A 12,497-nucleotide genomic window follows, 5' to 3' on the forward strand; every position below is an offset into this window, starting at 1 on the left:
GAGCGATGTTCCTCAGTCCCTCAGGAAGATTCTGATTTGTTACAAGTGGAATTTCCAGAACCTACTCCTACTTCTCATATTGTGTCGGCCTTGGAGGATGTTTTTGTCGGGTTACAATTTCCCTGAAAATCATCCTGGTGCTACTAAGAATGTAGACAGACTTTATAAAGTGCTTCAGTCTTTTAAGTGTTTATACACTCATCCAAGATCTGGCTACCTCTCAACCTCCTAGTGCAAGGAACCTGGACAAAGCCTGACAAAATGGGGAGACAAAGGCCCAAAAATAGAGACAGATTTTAAATATTGTTCTTATAAAATTAGGAAGTTGTTAGAATAAAGGGTTTGTGTTGACGTTCATTTTTCTGAAGGATTTGAAGTCTGAAACTCAAATGTATGTCATTATTTGGTGACCTCAATCCTCAGATCATCACAGTGATTTACCAGAAAACCACAAATTTTATGAGGAGCAGATCAATAATATGAGGCAAAAATTTGGACAATTGAGAGGTATGATTATGGCCCAGCACCTATTGCTTCAGTGAACCCAGCTGAGGCTAAACATATGATTAATTCTAATCTTCTTCTGAAAAGAATGGAATGGCTTTTGATAAATCTGGGGAAACGTGTATTCTTCTGCAATTCTTGTTTTTAGAATTCTCAGCTGTCAAGCTGATATGTTGAAATATATGCTTGTCATTTGTGAGAAAATGAGAAATATTTTAGCATCGGTTTCCTCTTGTGAAGATAAATCTGTTTTGTGCTATTTAGTGTCTTCTGTACCAGAAGTGACTAGCCATTGCTTGAAATATGTTTATGATTCTGTTGATGCCACATTGAAGACTATGGCTACTGGATCTGTTATGAGGAGATTTGCCTGGCCACATTCTCAGAACCTCCAAGAGGATGTTAAAAATGATATCTTGCTCATCATGCTGTGGGTTTCATCAGTGCCTTATACAGATACAAGCACCTGGAACTGACACTTTCTCTATACAATTACCCTTGAAACTTCTCCAGTCCACAGTCGAGCAAAGAGAAGCTAGCTTATACTGTGACCAGCATTGCCCCTTGAGTTTTGCATTGGATACTCCAGTGTTTACTCCACACTTCTTCAGATAAGCTTCTGATTAAGTACAAAGAGCCTTTAGCCATGTATATAAACTCTCCTGCTATCACCTTAGATGGCTTGGTAGATATAGGAGTCTTAAGAAAATGTAATAATTGCCTCATGTTTACTGATAACAAATAAATTCTTAAATAAACTAATAAGGCATGTGACAGATGTAATTACACAATGTAAATGGAGGAAAAGTTCTCACATGCAAGCACTCATAGTGTCAATCAGTAGTGAACACACTATACCCATCAGATGCAGTAAGTATCAGACACATACCCTCATATGCTGTGGTTCTTTAATGCAATCTTCCTAAACCACAAAGGCCTCCCAGACATTGCACCTGCAACCAATATTCTCAGCAGCCCCAAAAGCACTCTACCAAAGCAACACCCACTACAAGACATAGAGCCACATCGTACAGATACTCAACTTTATAAGGCAAGCCACTACACAGCCTAATATTATGATCATAAGAGACTCACCAGGCTGATTAAGGACAAAGTCACGGTGAGTTGTTTATTAGCAGCCAGGATACACCAGATCATGCAGTATTGGGTCACTGGATTGCAAGTACCAGTATGACTCAGTCATAGTCCATGTAGGTGTAAATGATCTGAAACATACTTCGTGGACTATATGCAGAGAAACACAATGGAGCTCTTTGATTATGTGTCCCAGGCCCGTATGAACATAGCATTGAGCAGCATTCTACCTTCTCCAAGGATGATGCCACAGTAACGAACATAAGATTATTGGCTTTAATAATTGGGTCCAAGGAGGCACAATGTTTGTCATCATGGGAGGATATGGTCAACAGACCACACTGCTTTGTCAGAGATGGTCTACACCTGTCCTCATAGGCTTTCAAATATTGGCTAAAACATTGTCCTCCCCTTTTTTAGCCAACGCCAAATTAACAAATCTTCTGACACAGCAAAACCAGCCCTAAAAATCTAAAGACTTTACTGCTTAATACCATAGGTCTAAACAAGAAACACCACTCCCTCTAATCTCTCTTCACCATGGAGAATGTAGAAATTTATGCAGTTACCAAGACATGTTTTAAAGCTGGGCATTAATCCCTACATCACTCAATGGGTTGCCAACTGGCTTACTGACAGAACCCACACTGTAAAAGTAGCTGACTCCAAATCCAGCTCCAGACAAGTGACAAGTGGAGTACCTCAGGGTTCAGTCCTGGGACCTCTTTTGTTTGGCATCTACTTCTCTGAAGTACAGGCCAACACTAAGGGACTCTGGCTAACAAAGTTCGCAGATGACTGCAAACTGGGAGCCATTATTGAATCCCCAAATGATGTGGATACTCTACAAAGCATAACAAGACAGAACCCACACTGTGAAAGTAGCATACTCCAAATCAGACTTCAGACCAGTGACAAGTGGCGTACCACTTCAGTCCTGGGCCCTCTCCTGTTTGGTATCTACTTCTCTGAAGTACAGGCTAACACAGAAAGTCTTTGGCTAACTAAGTTCGCAGATGACTGCAAACTAGGAGCCATAATCGAAACTCCTAATGATGTGGACATCCTACAAAAGGACCTCACTGAGACAGATGCCTGGTGTCAAAGCCATGGCCTCAAGCTCAATGCCAAAAAGTGCATTGTCATCCCCTTTGATAAAAACTCTGTATCCATGAACTACCACATAGGCGGTAGTCTACTTAACACCGAAAGTGTGATAAGAGACCTTGGGACACAGGTGGACAGTAGTCTCTCCTTTAATAATCACATCGCCACAGTGGTCAGGAAATCCTTCTATGTGGCACACCTTATCACAAAAGGTTTCTCATACAGAAAAAAAGTGGTAATTGTTCCCCTCTACTCATCACTCATTAGACCCATTATAGAGTACAACACCCCTTTTGGTATGTACCTCACAAGACATCTACAACAACTGGAAAGGCAACAGAAATACCTCACAAAGAGGATTACTGGCTTCAAACAGATGCTCTATGCAGACCGTCTCAAAAAACTCCAGCTTTACTCCATCGTATGTCGCCTACTCAAAGGCGATCTCTGCCTAACATACAAAGCTATGTCAAACCCAGAGCTGTTGGACATGCTCCACTTAAAGAAATCCCAATCCCTGCGAGCTACACGCTCTAGGGATCTAAACCTTGTCACCACAATAAGCAAAACATGCTGGAGGGATAGATTCCTGTCCCATAGACTTCCCATACTCTGGAACAGGCTACCCATCTATGTCAAACAGAGCTCCTCATTAGCACTCTTCAAGAAAATTCTTGATGATTGGATGGGAAATAGGAAATTCACCCCGGGGATCACCTCTGTGGCTCTGCCCGACAGGGGGACAGGAAAATAATTTTCTTGGGTGGCGAAAGCCAGGGTACCTTTTTGGCTAGGCTTATATAGGCACTAGGGCCCTATGAACCTATAAGACACATGCTTTTTCTATTCCATGGACAGGAATTTCCTGTATGCTTTTCCTCCCTTCCCACTAATATCCGGTGTCATTCTGACCATTCAGAAGGTTCAGAAGGACTCTACAAAGACCATTATTTCTGGTCCAGGTAACATTGGTTTTCCTTCATTTGGAAATGGTCATCATCATCAATCCCCTTTTTCCCATTTCTACATGGGGTTGGGGTTTCATGTCAACTGTCGACATCTCTCTATTCAGTGCCACTCTCCTGCTTCCTTCAGCACTCATGCCTAACTGCTGCAGGTCTTCTCTCACACAATCTGTCCACCTCTTTGCTTGATGCCCTCATTTCCTTTTGCCTTCTTCCTGTCTGTCCCAAATTATCTTCACTAGAATGCCTTCCACTTTTCTGCACATGTGCCTAAACCATTGTAATCTGTTTTATTTGACTTTTTCTGTAACTGGAGTTAGTTTGACTTAGGGTCTGATGTCTTCATTTCTTTGTCTGTCCCACAGTGTGCATCCTTCATTCAGATGCTGCTGGATGTACTCCTTCCATCTGCCTTTGATGTCATATGGACTGATGAACAGGTTGTCACTGGCATTCTTTATGAAGGGTGTCTATCTTCTTTATCTTTCTGTCTTTGCTTTGCAACCTGATATAGTTATAGTTTCTTTGTGTCATCTACTGACTTGCTTTCAGTAGAAATTGCCTCTGGTGCCTTGTTCTTTGCTATTACAACTCCTTTCTTAGCCTCTTTGTTAGCCAGCCAGTGTTCCTTCCTAGCCTGGTCTGTCTTTTTTATCTCACATGTTTTCCTGCAGTCCTTCTTTCTTTCATTTGATGACTTCCTGCACTTCTGTGCTTCACCATCGCCTTTCCTATGTACCTTATTTCCATACTTGGCTCAGCCACATAATTGTGCTGCAGTCCTCACACACGTCTTTCTTCTTCAACTCCACCTATTTCCTCTTCTTCTTCTTGAGGTGCTAGAGGTCTGAGTAATTCCTTGAACTGTTGTGCTTTCTGTCCGGTCAACTTCCAGGTCTTAGCTTGGTCTCTGCTAACCTTTGAGACTTCTCTGACCATTGTTTGCAGATGATTGCAGCAAACAGTGGTTTATGCTGTGTTTCACTGGGGATGACTTTGGACTCACTAATTCTACCCCAGTGCCCTTTCCTTACTAGGAAGAAGTCTACCTGAGTTGCATGTTGGCCACTCTTGTATGTGATCTTGTGACTGTTTCTCATTCTGAACCATGTGTTGGCTACTACCAGCCATTTGCCAGATGGAAGTCTAGAATGGCCTCTCCTTCTTTATTCCTGCTGTCCCACCCTTGTGGACCCAGGCAGTTCTCCTATCCTGTTCTGTCTGTCCCGATATGTGCATTTAAGTCACCAATTATTAACACCAATTTATGTTGTCCTGCTTTTTCTAATAGGTCCTGCAACTGCTGTCCGAATGCACTATTTTCCTCACTATCACAACTCTGCTGTGAGGCACAAGTTGAGACTATGAATACCACCTTATCCTTATGCTGGAGTCTGATTGCCCTGAGTCTGTCACTAATTCTGATGTCATCCCTCTGTTTCCTGAAGCCTCTCCCTCACCATAATTCCCACACCACTTCTAGCCTGTCTTCCTCCTGAGTAATAGACTCTGGATCCCAAGCCAAGTGTCTTTGGTGCACTGACCTTCCATCTTGTCTCCTGGATACATAGAATGCCCTGCATCCTCCTTACCATCTACATCCAAGCTGAGACAGCCAACCAATATTGAATGTAGCAGACCTTAGTTCATGTTTGGCAGGTTGAATGTTTTTTCATCCAGCTTTCACTCAACAGAGTTATCGCAGGTAATACAAGCTGGACAACTGGACACTGGCTGGCCAGTAACTTATTGCTCATGGCAGCTGGGCTTTATGGCAGGTACACAATTACCAATTGGGGCACATGCACCCCTCCCGCCATTGGCATGGTTCCTTTGTATAGGTCAGAGTAGGCTGGGTCCTCAACCAACTTATCACTGGCAAATACCCATGTCCATTTGGTGACATTAGTCAACATGACCAAATCACCTAGATCCATACTGTACACCATCAAGTGGCTACCCTGCCATGGCACTCAGTCTGTGATCTGTGTTCTCCTATCTTGAGGATACTGCGCACCACAGTAGATGCCCAAAGTGGTTTGTCTATACAACTCTTCACCTTGTACAACACCATGAAGAGTCTGTGCTGCTGCCCACAGCTCCATTCTTGGGTGTGTTTGAGATGGAAACACTCAACATGTTTTTCAGAGGTGGGAGAAACCCCACAAGACAACATGCAAGCCTCAACAGGCATTGGACGAAGGTCAGGATGTAACCTTGTAACTTGTAAATGGTAGGTGAAAGCATTAACCATTCTGCCATCTGGTCTCTAATGATTACATTTGGAAATGGCCAGGGGAAATTACCACAAGCTTCCTCACAGATGGGATTTACTTACATAAGACTAGGGGTGTTTGATACATCCAACACCTAATAACTACAATTAACTGTATGGGTTTTAGAGCTTTAATACCTTTTAGGCACCTTTTCTCTGAGGATGGGCAGTAGGTATTAATGGCAATAAAGCCTGCTACTAGAAAATCATACACTAGGAAATGGAAAAGTTATCTAGTTGCTGCCACCAAAAGAACTAGCACCCATTCAGGGCTAGTATTTCTCTGGTTCTTCAGTATTTGTGTTAGTTATGATCCCATGGCCTCTTAAGTCAAGCTTCACTTAGCCACTTTTGCATCTCATAGGTTCATAGAGTCATAGACGGTTACTTGGCTAACTTCCCTAGAGCCCCTAGCCATATTTATCCTGAGTTGCCTCAATTGTCAGTGGTCAGGTGAGTGAAGTTCTCAGAGGTAAGGGTCTATGGTAGTTAATTCCAACTTTCTCTGTCCAGGAGGGGCATGGGTGCCATCCCAGGAATGAATTTGTGGTTGCCCATCCATTGATCTAGATAGCATTTAAAAAGAGTCAGGGAGGGGCTCTGTTTCATGTGAATTGGAAGCTTGTTCCAGAGAAGTGTCAGTCTCTGAGAGATGTATCTAACTCTTCAGCATGACCTATTTATGTCAGAGGCTAGGTTAAGATTCCTGGAGCGACTGACCCTTATGTAGTTCAACTTGCAAATGTGTAGCATTTCCATCAGGGCCGGGTCAGAGTCTGTCCTGTAAGCCAGGAACAAGTCACCCCTTAGCAACTTGTAGGATGCAGAATACAGTGACAGGGCTTTCAGTCTTTCCATGTAAGACTTGTTTTTTGTGTACCATTTAATTTCTTGATAAGAAAACTCTGTGGTATCTCCAGTTGTTGCAGTGCCTAAAGAGGTACATACAAAAGGGAGCATCGTACTCAGTTATTGGTCTGATGAGGGCTGAGTATAATGTCTGCCCATGGAGCCCTCTGTTTCAATACCACCTCATGTAAAAATGTTTTTGAAAGGGGTGTTGAATAAAAAGCCTACTACAAAACAGGTGGTCCTTCCCGCAGTCTAAATTTTGTGTTAGAAAAGCTAACACGTTCTCCGCTTGAACCAGCTCATCAGGCTGACTTGAAATTCTTGATATGGAAAACAGTCTTACTTGTTAGTCTGATCTCTGCAAAAAGTGCATCTTAGTTACATTTTCCACAAGGCTAGGGTTTCTTTAGGAAATAATCATTCATTCATTTATGCCTACAATTGTTCTCCAAGTTTACCTTAAGCTAAGCTATCCATCTCCCTGTTCTTCTTTCCAGAACTTAAAAATGTGGGAGAAAGGATACTCCATACCTTGGACATCCACAGACAGCTCAGGCACTATCTAGACAGAACTAAACCTTTCAGGCTGTCTGATCAGCTTATCATTTCTTGCGAAAGTAAGAAAAAAGGACAACCAGTGTCTAGACTGTTTTAAAATGGTTATCTCATACTATTACTTTTTGTTATTTCCACCTCAACAAGACTATTCCAGGCAGGGCCAAGGCTCACTCTACCAGTGCCATGGCTTCATTGATTGCATTTTAGAAAGGGTTAGATGCTAGAAGTATTCTAAAAGCAGCAGCTTCTTTCTCTGTGCAGACTTTTAGAAAACATGACTCCTTTTCCAAGTCTAGGACAGGCTTTCCTAGGACCATTTTCCAGGTGCTCCTGGACTCTCATCCTTCCTCCTCCTGGTCATTTTAAACTATGGCAATCTATCCATATAACTAAGGTTCTTAGGTTCATAGATGTATACTGTGCTGTTCTGTCGAATAAGGTTAGGGAAAAGCTCTGCCTCACATAGATGGGAAGTCTGTTCCAGAGAAGGGAAATTCTCTGAGTCGCATACCTGTCCCTCCAACGTGCGCTGTTTATGACACAAGCAAAGTTTAAATCCCTACATTGAGTAATTCTGATGCTGTTCAGTTTGCAGATATACAAAAGGTTCATCAGAGTGGAACCAAAGAATGCTTTGTATGCCAGTCATAGATCACCTCTCAGCAGTCTGTAGGAAACAGAATGGCTACTGCAGCAGTGATCAAATGGAAAACATAATACAGTTGTGAAGGTAAACTGACAGTAACAATAGATGTTCGAATGATCACTGTTGCAGTAGTTGATCCCTCCATCCAGTCTCATTATTTATTATATGTTTTTATGTCAGGGTGTGCACTTATTATTGTTATATTCCTAGCAGGTAACTGACTACCTACTAAATAACAAACTTCTAACCAATACTCAACATGGTCTTAGATGATATCATAGCACAACTACTGCTGTATTGTCTTTTACTAACATCAATTAATCTCCACAGGAGTAATAATCACTTTTCCTCCTGCATCTTCTTAGACCTATCAAAAGCTTTTGATATGGTCTCCCATACCCACCTTCTCACCACCCTCTCAGACCTCAATTTCTGTAATTCCACCCTTGCATGGTTCAAAGATTATCTCACAGGGCGCCAACAAACTGTTTCATGGCAACAGACACTATCACTCTTATTACCAGTCGAACAAGGAGTCCCCCAAGGCTCCATATTAGACCCACTCCTATTCTCAATATTTACTAATCATCTCCACCTAGCAACCTCTCATGCATCTCTTATCCAATATGCAGATGATGCGACTGCAATATTTTCTGCACCCTCCCTACTTGAACTGTAAACACTTACCCAGAAAGCCTTTCTTGTTGTAGAAACCTGGCTAACAAATGCTAAATTAATCCTAAACACCCCCCCCCAAAAAAAAAAAAAAAAACTATTAATATTCTCCCCTAACAAAACTACTCCCTCCCCTAACACTTTCCACATTACCTCCCACAACAAAACCTGCATAACCCCCTCACAGCACATAAAATTACTAGGAATTGAAATTGACCATAAACTTAGATTTGATATCCACATATTACAGACAGTTAAAAAGGTACATAAAAAACTCGGTACCTTACATAGCAATAAACACTTCTTCACAAATAATACCAGAATACCCATTGCCCAAACACAACTACTCTCCACCTTACTATATGCAGCACCCATTCTTACTAACCTTAAGAAATCTGAAATGCAAAAACTTGAAATCTGCTACAATAACACTGCAAGATTTGCCACAAATTCTTCAGCTAGATCTCATCACTGCCTATCACTCAAGCAGCTCAAATGGTTAGAATTTCCACAACTCCTACACTATATATATCTCTCAATGTCCCAGAAAATTATCTAAGAGCCTGATAAAATACCTGCCTTACAAACTTTACTACATCCCTATGCTACTACCTGACCCCTCCGATCCTCCAACAGAAACCACATACAAACTCATATAGCCAAAAATCAGGTAGCCGATTCTCTCTACTCAGACTACATAGGTAAACTCTGGAACATCATACCATCTAATCTTATCTCAATATCTTCTCTAAAGGCATATAAACCTAGCCCTAAAAAACTATCTACTTAGCAAATGGATCTGCCCGTGCACATCCCCTGGCTGATAACTATCTCTCCATCTCCACTTGCTTTTCTCCAATTCCTCTTCTACCTTACCTCTTATCACAATTCTCCAGCTTGGTCTGTCTTAAGCAATAAAAGACAGTATACCTCCTATACCTATGTCACTTGAATTTTATCATTATACGTTGTTAAGACCTTAGACCATATGTAAATGTATATAGTATAAATACTTAACAGATTAGAATTTTTTTCAGTGAAGCATTTCAAAACATTATAAATGTTGTGTAATTTATGCATAGATTTTTGTTTCTTATCTGCACTGTACTCTTGTATCTGGAGCTTTTCTCCCCAGGCTTCTGCTGAAAAAGGACATTGTCCAGTCAGACTTTCCCAGTAAACAAATGTAAAATAAAATAAAATAAAACTGTCTTTTCAGGACTATAGCCTTCCTCTCTCTGTTGGCATGGAAGCTCTGAAGGGCTATATGCCCAGATCTAACTTTTTTAGTCAGCACAGTTCAAGCTGATTAACAGTTTGGGCACATGGAAGGTGACCAGAAACTTTGCAAACTGGCTGGCAGTTATATCCTTGGCAGGATATAACCCATAAAGCTAAGGCTACTGCAGCGGTGATCAATACTTTACGGTTCTTCAAGGACGTTTCTGTACGTGTATAGAAACATGTTCAAATGTAAATTAGGCTTACTACATACTTCATAGTTGTTGATATGATTGCAGATATGGAAATGGACTTTATGAGGCAATAATACTTTAGCATATTTCCAACTAGAACAACTAACAATGGAAATATATTAGCCAAAGAAAGCGAGTAGCAATTTTAAGGAGCATTGTAGGTGCAAAAAGTCTACCTGGGGATGTTTTCACTTGCAATATCAGCCTGTTTTATTTATGTAGCTCAGCTTGGCACTTCACTGTATGCAAGGGACATTAGCAACAAGCTGCAGGAGCTCTGCAGGTGCAGAAGTCTGCTAGGGGCTGGGCTCACTCGTCCAGTCGAATTATTTTAAATTCTCATGATAAAAACAGGGTGATAGTTGTATGCTAGGATGACAGATGGTTCTCATGTGTTTTATTGTATTGCATGATAAACCTGTTAAGTATATAATTTGTCTGTAATTGCACTGTCTTCTAAGTAACTGCCTGGTTAGATACCAATGAAAGAAACTTACATATTGTGCAGTGCTGCGCAAGATTGAAATCACTCTTGGGGGTGTTTTCCTATTAACAAAGAATGAGCATGTATAGAGAGTGGAATGGGAATAAAGACATGAAGCAGCCAAGGCATGCTTACCATAGACATACATATGATCTTGCTTAAAAAGGAGAACAACTACTAAAGACTTGATAAATATGTATCAGCCTTTCATGTTTATGGAACTTTTACCCCAAAACATGTAACTAAAGGGGTGGGCCTTCAACATTCACCTTAGAGCATGTGACAAGGCAGGTTCTGCCTTCTAAGTGCAAGTAGGTATCAAAGATCTGCATCCAACCAGCATCAGTAACTATTTTAGTCCCTGATAAAGGGCCCATGCAGAGTGAAAGCTCATTTAAGCTGTATTGTAAAAACTTGTATTGGTGTAGCAAAAGGACTTGCATCTGTATTGCAATGTGTAGTGCTAAACTTATCTTTGCCTCACTTATTCCATCCAAAAAATTAATTGTGTGATAGCTATCCCTATGTGCCATCCCCCCTAACAAGACAGCAAAGTATCCAACATTAATAATTGTCCATAAACAAAGAATGGGTCGGCAGGCAAAGAAATTGAAGCTGTGACAAAAGCACAGTTTCAACTGCTTTATTTCTTTTATTTTGGTCTTTTTATTATATTTGATGTTTCATATGTGCTTAATGAAGAAATCAACCTTAGCTGCTTACAGCATAGATAACTATATGACATTGTGTTCTTTGTCTCTCACAGCACAGGTCCATTGTTTACATGGGATATGGAATGCTAGCGGTCCTATCTATCATGGGCGTCTCCTACATCACATTAATCCTAGCCCACTGTGTCCTCCTTTATACCGTCTCTCTTGTGAAAGAGAAATGGTTGTGCTTTGCTGCAGGGCTCGGCTGTCTAGCAACCTTTAAAGTAGAGCCATTCAGCTCTTGGCAGGTATGTTTCAAATAAATTGTCACTCTCTTCCTTAGATGTAAAGGTCATAATTGTTGTTGGTTTCTGCATAATCTGATTTTCTTTTACAATTGCTGAAGCTGAATATTACAAAGCTGTAATGGTACAACTGTTATCACTATTGATGTTTGTAAGGTTTCTGTTGCTGATGTGAAGTACTAAGTCAACCAGAATGCAGTATTCTGAATATTGCTGGCCTCAGGTTAAAAAATATAATAGATTCCATGGACAATACAAAAAAAAACTATTTAAAATATAGTTTCAGATTTAAAAGCTGGTACTTATTTTCCTTGTAGTTTATATATCAAATCATCATCATTGTGACCAAAGAGTATTTATTAGGGCAGTTTACTTGTTGAAAGAGTACAGTATCTATATGAAATAGGAACTGCCTGTTTTTACAGACTGCTTGGCAGAGTGCTGTATGAACAACTAGATTAATTGTAGTATGTTAAAACTTAGGGTCCAAATAAATTAATGATTTTTCACACTGCAAGCTTGACTATCTGCTGTTACCATGCTCCTCTTCTTCTTCACTGTCAAATACTTGGGTTGAGGACTGTCTCGTTTTAACCTCAGAGGCAATTGTGAAAATGATGAAGAACATTCACAGCTTGGGATCTGTTGGATAGTCAATCAATAGTCAATTTGCAATCCAGCAGACAATGTAAGGGTTTCATTGCATTTGTCTAATTTTTCAATAATACTAGCATGAGGGATAGTGTTAAGTTTTGGGTTTGTCCAAGTGACCGCCCATATTGTGGCTGTGGGCCCATCTTCATCATCTTCATTACTATTGCCCTAAAGGGTTTAGATATTAGCAACTGATGTATGATTTCCTTTTTCTCTTTTGCTATCCTACAGTGTAGATCATTCTGTACT

General features: G+C 40.7%; 1 protein-coding gene across 1 annotated transcript in view; it reads left to right on the forward strand.

Annotated features, from left to right (window-relative positions):
• The window catches only part of HHATL (hedgehog acyltransferase like), a 691,105-nt gene that overhangs the window by 418,169 nt on the left and 260,439 nt on the right, over positions 1-12,497 (forward strand). Inside the window, exon 5 of the mRNA XM_044066045.1 lies at positions 11,403-11,597. Coding sequence (XP_043921980.1) covers positions 11,403-11,597 — 195 coding nt within the window. The remainder of the gene's footprint in view (positions 1-11,402; positions 11,598-12,497) is intronic.

The sequence above is a fragment of the Protopterus annectens genome, chromosome 3.part0, assembly GCF_019279795.1.
Source record: "Protopterus annectens isolate FY-2018-M chromosome 3.part0, PAN1.0, whole genome shotgun sequence".
NCBI lineage: Eukaryota > Metazoa > Chordata > Ceratodontiformes > Protopteridae > Protopterus > Protopterus annectens.